The sequence below is a fragment of the Gigantopelta aegis genome, chromosome 4 (assembly GCF_016097555.1).
Source record: "Gigantopelta aegis isolate Gae_Host chromosome 4, Gae_host_genome, whole genome shotgun sequence".
Taxonomy (NCBI): domain Eukaryota; kingdom Metazoa; phylum Mollusca; class Gastropoda; order Neomphalida; family Peltospiridae; genus Gigantopelta; species Gigantopelta aegis.
Genome location: NC_054702.1, coordinates 89,788,946 through 89,805,612, shown reverse-complemented (window position 1 = coordinate 89,805,612; position 16,667 = coordinate 89,788,946). Strand labels below are relative to the sequence as shown.

The window sequence follows — 16,667 nt, the reverse complement described above, 5'->3', positions numbered from 1 at the left end:
TATAAGATAGTGGGTCGCATTAACAAATAAACGTGAGCTTAAAACGTGGGACTCAAATGGCATGTAGTCTGCAAAGTTTGTTTAACGACACAACTAGAACACATTGAATTATTAATCATCGATTGTTGGATGTCAGACGTGGTTATTATGGCACGTAGTCAGAGGAAACCCGCTACATGTTCCAATTAGCAGCAAGGATTTCCCACGAACAGGAAAAGCACATACCACAGCCTTTAATATACCAGTTGTGGGGCACTTGTTGGAACGGGGAAAAACAGAGAATAGGTCAAAGTCAGTTTGTAGAGTGTTGGACATTTACATAGTATACGTATATAGCGTTTGAGTCTTGATTTGAGTGAAGACTTTTAAACTAGACAAAATTACTTTGTTAAACCAGTGATCAAGATAAGCAAGTCAAATAAAGGAAAAAACCCTCTAGACTATATTGAAATAAGGACGGTAGTTAATATTTTAAATATACAACAAGACGTGGAATGGCCTCCCCGCGAGATCAAAGCACAACGTGCGGGTTGGTCGGACTCGTTGCAGGCTTATCCAAAATTTGCTACGTAGAATTCGTTCCTGGGCATGCTGGGCACACCACTTGCTCCCAAGTCCGTTTATCCTAGCAGTAAGCCAGCCGCCGTCTTCTAAGCAACGACGTCACGTCCGTAATCCACGCAGTGTCTTTTGACCAACTACGTCACATGAGGTGGGCGTGTTCTTGTGGCAACATGTGAACGCAGGGGCTGGCTAGGCTGCCGGTAATCTTCTACAGGTAAAAGGTTAATCCCCCAATAGGTTTGCTGGATGCGTCGCGTTCGCACCTGTGTTTGTTTAAATGTAACAAATAGCATGGACACAGATGCATTATCTATTATCAGTATGGGTACTTTTTCAAGTGTCATCGCTTCTCATATCTTTTTTGATTACCTTTTGTTGGTTTAAATATTAGTATTGATGTTAACCACGTGGCCTTTTTTGCCTCACACAACAACACGTGTTCATTTGAGATTTTGATTTCCTATGACACACCATAAATATCCGTATGAGGCTTTTTCATTTATTGTGCTTAAACAGTAATATATTCATACAGGATCAAACTTACGAAGCCTGTTTTTTCTCAAATCGCAGGTGTTTAAGCATTGTAAATACATGTAGTTGCACCTGTGTAAGACAAAAAAAAACCGGGCTTTGTAAGTCCAGTCCATATTGTAGGTCTATGGTTATGAATTCAGATAGACAAAAAGTGTTCTAAGTTATATTTAATAGCATGGGTTTATGGCTTTCACCATTATAAAGATTCGTTTGATGTATTTTAAGTTAAAAATAATATGTTCGTACTTACACCTACGTTCGTGTTTATATCTTTCGTAATTAAGTTTCAAGCACACTGTCCTGAACACATGCCCCACCTAACAAACAGGGTTTTACTTGTTTGTGCATCGAGAATTTACAATTAGGACATTTTAATATATAATGTTTGATATATTACTTTGATGTGTGACATTTTAGTATTGTTGTCTTAAATGATGAATGTAATGGCTGACACTTTTTTATTTTTATAGAAAATCAAACGAGATTAGAGAAAAAGTAGCAGAATGGAAGCTCTTGTCTCTTGATATGAATGGCAATGGGGTAAGGCGTTTGTATATTCATGTCGTGTATAAGCACCAACTAACATATTGCATTCATAATGTGTAACGTTGTCTAAATTACAGTATTTATGTTTAAGCGTCATTGAAAAGAATATAATATTCGAGAAAGTACAGGGAGTGGGGTATAGACTATTGGCCAATGTACGAAGCCCTTTTTTTGCTGTAACGCAGGTGTTTAATCATTGTAAATGTATGTATTTACACGCGTCTAAGACATAAACAGGCTTTGTAAATTCAGCCCTAATGTTTACAAACACTTGGATCTTGAATGATGTTAAAAATATGTGTGCGACTGTCTGTCTTTGTCTGTCTGTGTGTCTGTCTCTGTGTATGTCTTTCTCTCTCTCTCTGTGTGTGTGTGTGTGTGTGTGTGTGTGTGTGTCTGTCTCTCTGTCTCTCTGTCTCTCTCTCTCTACCTACCCTGTTTTGACATAGAGGACCCAAAGTGGAGGGGTTTTTTTTTATGAGGTTTAGTATTATTCATGGTTCCCTGTTTTCGCAAATGGACTGTATTCTATGGTATGAGTGATAGTCTAAGAAATTTTTCTTTAGATTTCCTTTAGATCGACTTTCTTTTCTCTAGATAAACTTTCGTTCCGTTCTAGAGTCTCTCTCTATCTCTCTCTCTCTCTCTCTCTCTCTCTCTCTCTCTCTCTCTCTCTCTCTCTCTCTCTCTCTCTCTCTCTCTCTCTCCACATGTACATTGCTTATTCCCATTACTCTCGCACTGCCCTAAAAAAAGACCAACCAGAAGAAATAAAGAGAGACTATCTTGTGAAACTGGGATGAGGATTATGGGTTATGGCAATATTTCCTGCTGCATTTGACGTTAACACCTGAATCGGGCACACGTCTGTGGGCGTTAAACAGATAGCTCTTATCACCTATCATATTTTTCACAAGATACGATGGGCAATATCGCCACTTTATTTGCTATTTTGAATACGTTTTGGCAGATCTCGTGACTTGAACGAGGCATAACCTGTTACTCTCGCATCTCATTTATATCTCAAGTTACAGAAGATGGTAGCACTGGCACAAATTAGCGGCGGATCCAGAGAGCGGTTAATGGAGCCCGCTGCCTTTTTTGTGAATTAGTGCGCACTTATATATATTTTGTGTTATCTGATATACAAAAGTTCACATTGTTAAAAAAATTAATTTAAAAGTGCTTTAAAAGTTTTAAAAGATTACTTTAGCGAATCGTCCGTTGTTTCAGGTTCATGATGGTTCTTAATTTGAGTAGATTGTTACCAAGCCAAGATGATTCAGAGGTGGATCTAGCGGGGACAGTCATAATTTTATTATATATTAATTAACCTCCCCCAAAGTTCCATTGGCATTCCGCCTCATATCATTGCCCCCCCCCCCCCCCCCCCACCCAATGGATTTTCTGGATCCGCCACTGTACAATGTACTCAGCAGTGAGGAATCCCTTTTTGGTGGGTGTAAATTTTCCTCCACCTAAATTAGAGAATAAAAAGGGATGTACATGTATAAATGGAATATAATATTGTGCGCGACCAGTCTAAGCAATTCATGCGGGAATAAGAGAGTAGGGGTTGCGCGATCTTCGCGCCATCTTGTGAATGGACTTCACCGAGCTTGCATCGTAGACTACCAGTGTTTTAACTATGGGTACCTTGGTCAAACGTAACCATTTACCTTTAATGTAATTTTTAAACTTTCTACTGAAATTTGAAGGATTTGAAGCGTGAAAAGTATATCTTCCAGATGGAATATAATTAAATTTCGGTCAGTCAATATAAGAAGTAGACATGTGAATTGGAAACGTTCATAGAATGTTTATTCAACTGAACTGGAAATAATGTCCACATACCATATTAATTGGGGGTTTTTTAGTCCCCTATCTGTCTAACTGGAGGGCATTATAGGTTGCATCTCCGTCCTTCTATATGTCTGCCCGTCTGTCCCATATATAGTTTTCCGGACCTGTTGTTCACAATGCTTGATATTGAGCTGATTTTTATTTTATTTTTTTTAATTTAGCTTTAACATGCACAGTTGCAGATCAAGTTTGACTTTCATGGCAATTTACTCATTTATTGCTTTAGCAGTACTATCAAAATGCTTGTTTAAACCGACACTACTGCAATGTTTGTATTTGTACAAAATTACTACATTAACGTTCATTTACAAAATTATGTTACCATTTTAATTCATTTCTTTAACTTCTTGATGTTATTTTTCTCCAACAGGTACTGGACCGAAAGGAATGGAAAACATTTAGAAAAACTAATTTAAAAAATAAAAGTTATCCTCGAAAATGTAGGCGGAACTTTTTACGGTATTGTGACAGTGATAACAACAAGAAAGTTACCGTAGCGGAGTGGAGAGAATGTATGGGACTGAACCGTAAGGGTGATTTTCGTTTCATGCTTCCTTCATTTTTGTTGCGGCATTATCTGTGCATGGCTGTTATTTTTCACCAACAGTAGGCCTATATATAGCTCGACAGGCCAGATCGTTCAGTACTTACTGTGGTGGACTTACTTCAGTTTTTAACCGAAATTAATTTTAACTGAACAATTATTATGAGAAATGTTAGAGCATAATTTGTCTAGCTTTATATATTGTTGTGGAGACATCCAATAACCAATGAGTTATTTCTGTGTTTTAAGGGTTGGAGGGGTGGGGGTTTTCTTGGGAGTCTCTTTCGTTCATATTGGATGGTGTTAAACTTTTAGTAATTCTACTTATACAGTGTTTGGACACATGCAAATCTATGCCAACTTATAAGCAATATTACTTTGAAATAATTAAACAGTGTCCTATTTTATTCACAATACTTGAAGAAATATATGAAATTAGCCTAATGGTCGAAATGATCGGGTTTTCAAGCTTACCTTTGTTTATGATGGATTTTGTTTAATTACTTAATTAATTTCGCTTTGGTGAACTAAAGCTTGTCATGTTAACACTTGTATGTTCAGTATAGCTTTCTTGCATGCCATCATGTGTTACTGATTAATCTCTTTAACATTAATGCTACAAAACTGTTTCCCCAAAACAACCAGGATTTGGAGTATTGAGCAACATGTATTTTATCTTCATCTTTTAAAACATTAAATACTTTTGTTTATTAATTGAATTAAATTAGCATTTATTTGTTCACTTCTCATATATCCTAAGCATCCCACCCCCACCCCTCTTCAAATACCCTCCATATAGGTATGTCATGTTACTAGAAAGTGACTGTTGGCTTCAGTATCATGCTAGTATTCATATAGGCAGTGGTAATGTTAGAGATCGTAAATAGAAATACATTTATTGTGATGTTAGACATCAGGTTTTGTTACATTTGTACTTGGGTCATTCTCCAAAGTTCTACCGGCCTCGGTGGGGTCGTGGCAGGCCATCGGTCTACAGGCTGGTAGGTACTGGGTTCGGATCCCAGTCGAGGCATGGGATTTTTAATCCAGATACCGACTCCAAACCCTGAGTGAGTGCTCCGCAAGGCTCAATGGGTAGGTGTAAACCACTTGCACCGACCAGTGATCCATAACTGGTTCAACAAAGGCCATGGTTTGTGCTATCCTGCCTGTGGGAAGCGCAAATAAAAGATCCCTTGCTGCTAATCGGAAGAGTAGCCCATGTAGTGGTGACAGCGGGTTTCCTCTCAAAATCTGTGTGGTCCTTAACCATATGTCTGACGCCATATAACCGTAAATAAAATGTGTTGAGTGCGTCGTTAAATAAAACACTTCTTTCTTTCTTTCTTTCTCCAAAGTTGGTTCTTTTGCCTAATTATGGAAAAGTATATTAAATATTGTTTAATGTCAATAACATAAGATACTATATGTGTTATAAAAAATTTTTAAATGTAATAATAGTTGTAGAAGTAATAGTAATAATTTTAGAAGTGATAATCATACTTGTGATCAAATGATAATGATGATGATGATGATGATTCAGTAAGAAAACAATTTGCCTAAATTGATTCGTGCAGTTATTATATACTGACAGAAAGAGATAAGAAATCACACAAATAACAGTAAATAGACAGACAGACAGACAGATAGACAATCAATTTACACAATTTAAGAGCATGCGTTACATGATTTAGTCACATAACTGTCTGCCATTTAATTTTATATTATAGTAATAGTAAGGCAGTGCATTTATAAATATTCAGTGTAAAAAACCCAGTTCACCATTCATTCTCAATCATACATAGTATAAGAATTTTGATAAATTTAGTCAACAGTTTTCGTTTTGAGATGACATCAGATTAATGAAGATAATTGTTAATGGTAGGCCAGCATTTACTTTCACAAAGGGTAAAATGTACATATTTCTCAAATAACTATTTTTTGCATACAAATAATACATGGAGCTGATCTTCAATAAAAAAAAACCCTGGTTATTATATTGACAAAAAGTGCATAATCTTCTCTCGTATACAATATTATTAAATTTACCAGTATCTACACAAAACCCAAACTATTACATCTAAATTTTGATAATGCAATTTGGAATCTCAAAGGGATATTCATGTGTAAATAACATTCAGCATTTAATAGCGATTTATACTGGTTATAATAATAGCAAGAATCTGAACTGTTCATAGAGGATGCCCATTCTTGCTGTAGAATATCATATAGTTATACTTTCCATCAGTTATTATAGTGAACCCCATATTAATTGACCGTGATGGCAATTTTGATATAGACGTTCAACATAGGAATTTGTGTTCAGAGGGGATTTATTAAATGTGGTTATTATATTTCGTGTTCTTTATAACCAGATAGATGAATGAACATTTTTATGTAGATTTGTACTTTGCTAGTCTTTTAAATCTCTCATGATTATTTGCTCACTTTGTAATAATAATTATTTTATTTCAGATAACTATTATAATGTGCTACCAAATAATAACAGAAGAGGACGAAAAAATCCCTTTAGTAAGTATCTCCATGACTCGTAAACCGTCCACAACATTGTGATGGACTCTATTGACTCACAATGCTTATAAACATGGTCGTGTTTTACTAAAAAGGCTTTCACTGCTACAGCTTGAACAACTCTGATGACCATGTCTGTTAACAATACTACAAGGCAATTGATTGGATAGTGGTGACTGTTGGTGGTTGGTTGTGTTCTCTCCGAACAGCCTAAACGTCGTTGTGATTGGATGTAAGACGTTTGTCTTAATTTATGATTGGATATTATTTAAATGTGATGGCATCGAGACCGACTGTTTACCTACACAAATAGTTTTGTGACCTGTTATATTCATTTCCATCTAGTTGTCTGTGAACAAATTATGCAGATAAATATAGAATTAATAACTAAAGATAGAAATCGAATATGGCGTGCGTTCAACCAGACAGAACAGGAAAACGTTCGCTTCACGTTAATTCGAATGACTACATCGGGAACCAATCAAGCTGTTCACGGTGGTTAGTGACATTCGCTGTCACTGGACGCAGGACTAATATACCAACCACCAGCTTATCAAGGGGTCTGCAGATATCCTTTGGCTTGCGTATAAAGGACTGGTCCTTCAATGGTCTTAATAGACCTGTCTGTCTGTGCAGTGGATATTACATGAACACAAGTGACACGTGCAAATCTGCCAAATACAAATGATTATTTTCAGAGTAGATGTGTCCGATTAGACTCTGTGATGAATATATCACATCAACAGTAGCATAAGATAATTCAGATGTAAAATCAATTGGTAAACATTTTAAATCAGGTCAATGTATGGAAACTTGGGTCACAATCAGACACAAATTCAAACACAGTTTTATGTGACAAACCATATTTTGGGGCAATAGTTTTACGTTTGAGTTATTATTTTGGTTACCATAACAATTGTATAGTGTTAGACTATATAGTTTACGTATTCTTATGCAAATACATGACACATATAATGTATATAAGGTAGATATGTTAGGCTTATATCGTACTTATGTACTGTATAATAAAATACACTAGAAAATAGTATGTGTTTTTTCTTCCACTTTCATTCGTCAACATATACACAAAAATTAAATTATGATATAAATCAGTATTAAGATATGCATTCTCAAATTACTTTTCAGAACTAAACTTATTCTATTTATTATAAATGTATGGTGTTTACGTAATGATATCCTGTCGTTTCGTGCATTGTAATTTTCTCCACAAATAATTTAACACTAATTGTATTTCATTTAATGTCTTAAAAAGAAACCATGACCTCGCTTTACATGAATATTTGTTGATTCTGTTTGTCAATGAAGTCATTTAAATAAGGCAAAGCCTTGAAAATAGCTATTTTTCTCTCAATAACTTTTGTACAAGAATGGGTGCACTGCCAAAGGCATGTAAATAAGCTATGTAATATTTAAGTTATAGACATGTAAATAGTGTGTAATATACAATGTGGAAATAGTACAGAATGTGTATCCAGTATTTAGAGATATTAATAGCACTTAAATGACAAAACATAATAGAATCATTTTAGTTAGAAAGCACGTTCATAGGAACAAGGATCTGTACCTCAACCCACCTCTTCACCTGAGATCATTAAATTAAATATTTATTTTTTTAATTAAAGCTAAAAATTGTCGTTTAACACATTAAATTTTGTACTCAAGATGCTAGGAAGTTGCGTTTGAAACCATCTAAACATTAACGCATTACTGGGGAGCAATTACTTCCACATCCCCCTCCCACAAATAGCTAGTAAAAATATTTCAAATAATTGGTTATAATTTAGTATATTTATTAGCATTGATTGGTTATGTTGTATTAACGTGGTGTCACATATTCCTAGTTTACAATTTCTTTAATTATGTGTATATAAAATCATTTGTTAAAAGAAGACTGCGTTGGTGCATGATTATGGTCCAAACTATAGCATATACCCAAACATCTATGTTAGTTTTGTTGTTAATTTGCTTTATTATTTTAATGACAGTAAAAATGTTAAAGTATAATATGTCAATGCACAGATGTCCAAACGATTGAAATGTTTAAGATATACATGTATCTGTTTAGAAGAACGGCGATTGACATACTGTTCAGGTGCAAATCCATATTGTGTAACTGATCGTGATTGGTACCTGCGACTCGATAAAAATAGATAATAATAAGAATGATTTATTCATGAATTGTTAAGTTTTTCAACTTTGTATTTGTAGTTCAGTTGTTACGATAGTTACAGTCTAGATTGTTGGTATTCCAAACCTTTTACCTGCATTACGCCATTGAGGTGTTTCTCACGACAGCAGCATCTATATTTACAATGAATCAAACAATTCAGACAACAAGGTTGACATCGCGTCTAAACCTTTTTTTTTATCACGGGGACGGCAAAACGGTTACAATAAGTAGCAAGCAAGGTATAAAAAGGGCATCCTCTCTCATTTGAACTACTGTATATTGTTTTGTTTTGTTTGTCAGTGGAGTCTTTTAAATAAACATGAAACATTTGTTAAATTGTGTTTATGCCACGTCAGGTTGTGCGTCTTGAATGATATATTTTTGTTGAGATATATCTATACACTATTCAGGGCCACGTGTTATGAAGCGAGCTTAGTGCCCAGGGGCCTAATTCAGTAAACTCTCGCAACTTTGCGATCTCGCTAAAAGACTTACGCAGAGGATGCTTTGTTGTCTAACAGAGCCTAAGAGATCCTTGTGAATTAGACCCCTCGCCTTAGTTGCATGACTACCTTATGCACTTAATGTGTTCTTAGACCTAAGATCGCTTCGTAAAACGGGGCCCTGGTCTTTAAACAATAGTCAACAATGCATCTGGTTTCAATTACCGGTGTCTAGTTCTCCCGCTATGTTCAGTCTCGGAAGGTAAAACTATCGTTGTGTTGTGGTTCATAAAACAGCTATGGTGTCAATGGTTTGTTGTCCGATACAGGTAAGCTGCATATTATTTAGTTTGATATCGTTAATTGTTGCACGTTTACATTTTGTCCACGTATTGCAGCATTGCAGTTTCCGCAAGGCACCATACAACTGAGCACGTCTTTTTTGAAAATATTGTTTCTATAACGAATCATTATCCTCGAATAATGAACACAAATGAATTTGACCAAAATATTAACAACTTTTTCAAACAAACAAAACAAATTTAAAGTCTACCCATACATTTTTATTTCAAATTGTCGATCTGATGTCATTATGATCAGAAATGGGTTTGACTAGACCTGTTGTAAATTTGTTGTTTAAAGGTTTTAATGTTATCACTTAAACAATCACATCTTGTCCAACACAACGTGTCATTTCTCTCACTAAAAGTTTTAAATATCGGTCTTTTGCAGTTGATCAGTTGACATGAGTGCCTAGATCGGGGACTGCACGTGCATTTTGTGTTGCTGCGGATCGATAGGACTGGTCCTAAAAGACGGAGGTAGCAAGAATCCCACACAGTTGACCGAATCGTTCTGTGTTCTTTTCAACGGTTGGTGTTATTCGCTGTAAGCGGAGATGTGAATTTCCATGTGCTTTCTAGTTCCAGCCATAGCATTATTGGCATCCTCGTGTTTCAAAAATCATCTGGTTACTCCAAGCACAATAATACAGAGCTTTGGATTCCGTGAATAATCATTAATTATTATTGTGGTCACTGTTGTACAACTATATATGTTGCAATCATAGTATCACTGGTGTAAGGAAAATCGATCACTACCGCACTATCATCAAATTACGTGAACTGCCAGTATTATTATCAAAACTCTTTTTTAAATGATGTTTTAAAGATTTTGTCACAATGAACCTTAGAGAGGATTACGAATGTGATAATGTTTTTGTCGTTTTTATTAGTTTACTGCTTCAAAGAGCTTTATCAGATTGTACATTGGGTTCTTTCTTGTGTTTTGGTTCTGTCAGCTTTAATGATCCATTGATATCCGACTTGTACACTATAATAATGGTTTTGCCAGAAATGAGTAGCGCTATCACTCATGATGAGCTAGAATGAATAGAGTAAACTACACTATAAAAGTTTTTAAGCTGGACTTACAGGGTGCTTTACAAGAAAATGTATTTATATGCATTACTGCTATATCCAAGTGTGCATGCAAGACATTTTAATTACTTACAAACACAAGCAATGTATAAGTCTACAAGGACAATGAGCACACAGTTATATTTCCAAATGTTTAGCAAGATCAGTCATTTGTTTACAGGTAGCACTATACCAAATAACATCCAGCTGGGTCAAAGTTGAAAGCGACTCGAAACTTTGATACAGCAGTTAACACTGCCAGTCCTGCCATCGGTGATACATGTGACAGTGTCTGTTGCCTTGGTTCTTTTTTTTTTATTAAGGGAGGGCATGAATGAATGCCATTTATTTTATTTGTAAAGTATCCTTGTGTTTGAAACATGTTCGTGTAAAACGTAAAGGTACTACAATTTTGTGTAAAACTAGAGGTGTTATAAAAAAGATCCCATTATATCGAAAATACGCCATGATAGGTTCCACTTTTCAGTCAATATGATATTTTATGGGAGACATTGTAGTATTCATATTTATGGTTGATATACTGCATATAATATTTTTGCTGCATACGTTATCGTTGTCGCCTTTGAAATTGTGTTTGGTATAGTACAACCTGTAAGACAAGAGTAGGGTTGTAACGAACTCCAGTAACACGCAAAACAAGCGTAACTTTTGTGTACAAGGAGTTGTTTTTTGTGGACAAATAATGGAGGGAGAACTGAGACACCCCGTATATTTCTAAAGTGGCTACGTCATTAACAATGTTAAAAACGTATGCTTTAAATTAGGCCCTATTCTATATTAATTTTCTTCATAATATGTCACTATGGACTTCGAATTGTAAACTTGTAAAGAAACTGGCCGTAATACATTGCGCGACAGATTATCTGTTGATAAGTGTTTGACATACGTTAAAATTATATAGTTTACTCCACAGACAGCCAAACCACTCGTTATTGTTCGCAAAACTGTTTCACTGAAATCCCAAACCGGTGACCGAGTATCGATTATCAACTAACATGCAAAATGAATATAATTATACATTCATTCAAGCAAATAAATGTGTTTGTTCATGCATGAACATGTCTGAATTTAAATGTTAATGAGTCATTATATTTAAAAACAAGCAAACAAAACATATATACCATAGAAATGGGTGCTAGCTTATGGCTGGGGTGGTATCCTATAGTGGAGTTATGAATATTCATAAGACTGACATATTTGAAAAACGTCGATCAGGTGTTCTTTGTGGTGCATGATTTATATTAAGCGTAACAATACTTAGATATATCCTACGACACTAACGAACGACATACAAAAAGACAGCACTTAGTTTAAAACAAATATAAATACACCACACATGGTGTATACGTGGTGAACATAGTAACAACAATGCTAACTGAGTATGCAGCTACAATCAACTGATGGAACAAAAAGGGAAAAAAATTCACAATGCCCACATTATACACAAGTATATATTTCATTAAATTAAAATTGTTGTTAGGTATATTTATTTTTTGTCTAATTGTTTGTATGTCGTTTTCAAGTGTCGTATATTAAGATCAAATTAATCATTACAAATTATTTAGAAGATTTTAAATATGATCATTATTTGCTTTAGTCAGAAAAATAATATAATTTTTTCAAATGTATCACATTTTGTTAAATGGATTTGAGTCGGTATGATTACAGATCTTTTGTAGCTTCGAAAATATACAACGGCCCATTGTGTGCACTTGTTATGGTTAAGTTATTGTTTATTCTGCAAAGTAAATTAGTTTTGATGTTTATATACATGCAATGTATGTTTGTTAATTACTGATACTAGTTGCAACGCTGCTGTGTACATCTCCACGTTTTAATCAAGCAATGCTACAATTTGTTTGTGCAAAGGAAGTCATAATGTTTTCATTTTAACTCGTTCCGTAGATATGTTGCAAAATGTCCTGAGCTAAATAAACTTTTTTGTCAACATTGTGTTGTGTTTTTTGTTTTTTAAATACTGTACTATATATATATATATATATATATATATATATATATATATATATATATATATATATATACACACACATTTAATTATTTAGGTGTTTTTTTCTGTTTTAATATTCTGTTATTAAGAACACTGTCGACGTTTGGTTGTAGAAGCGTGTGCAAAGGTTTGGGGTGGGGGTTCAGGGGTCGAAACATACATACTATATATTTTCACATTTGGTATTAAAAAATGCATAATATAAAACGTAATGTCACAAAATGCTACTAGTATACCAACGAGAAACTGTGCAAAATGTAATCCATACATGAACAAATGTCTTTTTTTTCAGATGAAAAATCGTCTATTTTGTAAACATTATTTTAAACAAAAACAAAACAAAACAAAACAAAAACAAAAAAAAGAAGAAGAAGAAGAAGAAAAAAGAATTGACACAAAGTTTAAAAAAGGCATGTTGAACCAGGCGCGTGTGCAGGAATTTATATAAGGAGGGGTCTAGACAGCGGCGAGAGAAATTTATGGAGGTAGGAGGGGGGGGGGGGGGGGGGGGGGGGTCGAGTTATGCAAGGTTATGGGTTCGACCTGAACACGCTCCCCACCCCACTCCCCACCCCACTCCCCACCCCTTTACACAAGCGCTTGCTGAAAGTATGAGCACTGTTGTAACTGTGTCTGGAGAGAGAAAGAGAGAGGATCTTCGGGGAAGTTTGCTAGAGCACGGCGACATGTACTTCATTTGGCGGTATGTTTGATCAGAAGACAAGACAACACTGTCAGTCAGACCTGGTCTTTACACACACGAGTCTGGGCTACGAAATCTCCTCTCTGACAGGTTTTATCAACAATACAATGTAACAAATCGCCACCACACACAGAGTATCTGGTGCAAAATTGGGTTTAGGGACGACGTCGAGTTTTTCACGTTTGCTCAGAAATATGAAACCTGCACAAGAAAAAGGAAAAAGGTCAAAGAATACTGTTGCCCGAAACAAAATGATAACATGTTGCATTGATGCTACATGAATCGATTCACGAGTTAATCCGATACAGGACACCGAAAGGCGGCACACACACCTTATCGCACCTTCGTTAAATCGGATAACTCGACACTGATACAGACTTTAACATTCAACAATATGTGTTGATGTTAGCAATTCATTATACGTTTTAAAATCGAACGCAACCTGATCATTGACATCTTTCAAGTTCTTTTATTGGTTCTGCCAGTACGCTGCATGGTACGCGTACCCTTAGTTACCAACTTCACATCTAACCAATCTTTTTAAAAGTAAAAATGCAAACAACGAACGCAGTTGCATTTAGATTTGCTTACTAACACACTTTCTAGTGATGGAACAGTTCTAATTTTCCTTTGTATATGAATATAATTTTATAAACCTGGAACACATATGAAACTTGTAAAGAATGCATGAAGTGCAAAATTAATGTGTCCATTTCATAGGCTTTTGAAGTGGGGAGCGTAGTTCGATATTTAGGTATCTCTTGAGTTGTTAAAGAAATCAGGCCATAGAAAGAATGAAGTTTTACACACTGATTTTATATGAAACGTACATAAGTGTAAACATTAATTAATTTTAATAATTCTATAAAATCACCGCCACATATATACTACGACAGATAGAGATATATACTACTCAAAAGAATTTAAGGGTCAAAAATGTATAACCAAATAAGTTTCAGAGTGTATTAGATTGATGATGTAAACTACACCAAAATTTTAATTTATTGTTCCATATTTACAAAAAAACACAAATAAACGTCACTGTATACAAGAAAGTCACATGACATGCTGTCAAAGTTGAAGGTTGTCAAACATGGATTTTACACATTAGAACATTCGTTTAATAGTGTGTGAATCCACCCCTGGCGCGAATACACTTGACACATCGTTGCCTCATGCTGTTGATCAGACGTCTGAAGAACTCTTGGGGAATGGCCTGCCACTCTGCCATAAGAAGTTGACCCAGATCATGAAGGTTGACCGGAGGGGCATGGTTATCCCGAACTCTCCTGCCTAATTCGTCCCAGGCCAAGTCAGGCGAATATGCTGGCCAATCCATCCTGGCGATACCTTGTTGTCTGAGAAAGTCCGTTACCACCCTGGCGCGGTGGGTCTGGCATTGTCATCCTGCAGAACTGCCCCGCCGCCAATCTGCTGAAGGCCTGGGAGAACCAACGGCCGGATAATCTCATTCAGATAGCGGATTCCATTCAGATTGCCATCCACCACATAGAGGGGGGTCCTGTGGTGGATAGAGATGCCGCCCCACACCATGACGCTGCCACCACCGAACCGGTGACGTCGTCTAACGTTAACGTCAGCGAAGCGCTCCCCAGGACGTCTGTAGACACAAACCCGACCGTCGTTGAACTGGAGACTAAACCTGGACTCATCAGTGAACATCACTCGACCCCACTGAACACGTTGCCACCGCAGATGAAGCGTGCACCAGTGACGTCTGGCCGTTCTGTGACGTGGTAGGAGTGGTGGTCGAACAGCCTGGCGACGGCAGCGTAGATTATTGGCTCTCAAGACGATTGCGTATGGTTTGATCAGACACTCGAGTTCCAGTCGCAGTCCGCAGATTGTCACGTAATCGGCGTGCAGTGGTTGTGCGTTGACGTAGAGCCATATTGGTGATGTAGTAGCGGTCCTCTCTATTTGTAGTGCTTCGGGATCTTCCCGAACGTGGACGATTTCGAACAGAATTCGTTGCTTAGTACCGTTGCCACAGTCGGCCAACGACACTCTGACTGACACCAAGTCTCAGAGCAACATTTCTTTGCGTATTGCCATCCTGAAGCCAAGCAATAGCCCTTCCTCGATCTTCGATAGTCAGTTGAAGTCGTACCATTGTCGAATTTGGAGTGTGCACCGTACACGAACGCAAGCTCCAATTATACGGAAATTCAGCATTGGGAACATGGAATACACGTGCAAAGCGTGAAAATGAAGCGCTTTGTGAAAAAGCAAGTTATGGGCACTTAGCAGACCTTTCGCTTTCGCCATAATTTACGTGCAAATGTAAGCATGTTTTCGCCATTAAAACTAGTCGACAGTGTCAATGACAGTGGATTTTAATTCATTTATGGGTTGCTTAGACCCACTTTCATCAAAATGGAACAATACCATGCGTGACATTATGGTCTAGCTAATATAATTGACATTCAGAAAATAATGTCGAAAATATCGTCTGACCCTTAAATTCTTTTGAGATTTAGTTTTTTAAAAGCACCTTGGTTTAACGGACAGAACTGTTGCCTTAAAATTTAAAACTTATTACAGTGTCGTATCTAGCCTAACAAAAGTGGGGTGGCAGTATAAAAATGAGGAAACTTTTAAACTAAAAAGGGCATTTTCCGGGGGTGGGGGTGGGGTGGTGTAAGAGTGAGTGTACGTACGTATGCTCGTGCAACTACCCATGTGCACCTCAGTTAAATAAGGCCATGACTCGAGTGTGTGAATTCATGGACACATTATACAGGGAATGTAGCTAAATGTTCGATGAATTATACCCAAAAGGTTTCATAGGCGAAATTGTAGTCCCTGTCAGAAGACACACAGGCATACATCACAAACCAGACAACACGCCTTTGTAACGTCCCCACCAGTTACCCCACATTGTACAGAGACATTAAACTCATAAATAATGTGCTGATGCATGAATCGGAACAGCAGGTGTTGTTTGTAATAGGGTGGACGAATACTGCACCAACACTGCACCGAGATGCAAGACAAGAGTGCACGTCAAACCCATTGATTAAGCTGCATTCTCACGCCTAGACTAATTGCGATTAGTCGCGACTATGGCGGCCATCTTGGATTTCGCCACTTGGCAGAGTTAGCCCACACGTTTGAGAGGGTCACCCAGATACTTTTATTCAGGTGGCTTTGAAAATACGAAAAACACCTTCAAACCTTTGTCCCGGTAAATTGGTCACGGAACTGCATTGTTTTGCCTCTACTATACGTGCACCGACAGCAATTAATTTCTGTTGCGTATATTTGATTTAAGGATCA

The 16,667-nt window shown here is 36.6% G+C and overlaps 1 protein-coding gene across 6 annotated transcripts in view; it reads left to right on the top strand.

Moving 5' to 3' along the window:
- Nucleotides 1–12,604, top strand: part of LOC121371373 (SPARC-related modular calcium-binding protein 2-like) — a 60,925-nt gene extending 48,321 nt beyond the window's left edge. For 5 of the 6 annotated variants that reach the window (XM_041497210.1, XM_041497213.1, XM_041497211.1 and 2 more), the window contains 4 exons: nucleotides 1,569–1,638; nucleotides 3,878–4,040; nucleotides 6,527–6,583; nucleotides 9,950–12,604. In XM_041497210.1, the coding sequence (XP_041353144.1) occupies nucleotides 1,569–1,638; nucleotides 3,878–4,040; nucleotides 6,527–6,583; nucleotides 9,950–9,966 (307 nt within the window). In that variant the 3' untranslated portion in view covers nucleotides 9,967–12,604. The remainder of the gene's footprint in view (nucleotides 1–1,568; nucleotides 1,639–3,877; nucleotides 4,041–6,526; nucleotides 6,584–9,949) is intronic. The other variant, XM_041497209.1, reaches the window with a different exon arrangement.
- Nucleotides 12,605–16,667: the final 4,063 nt, after the last annotated feature.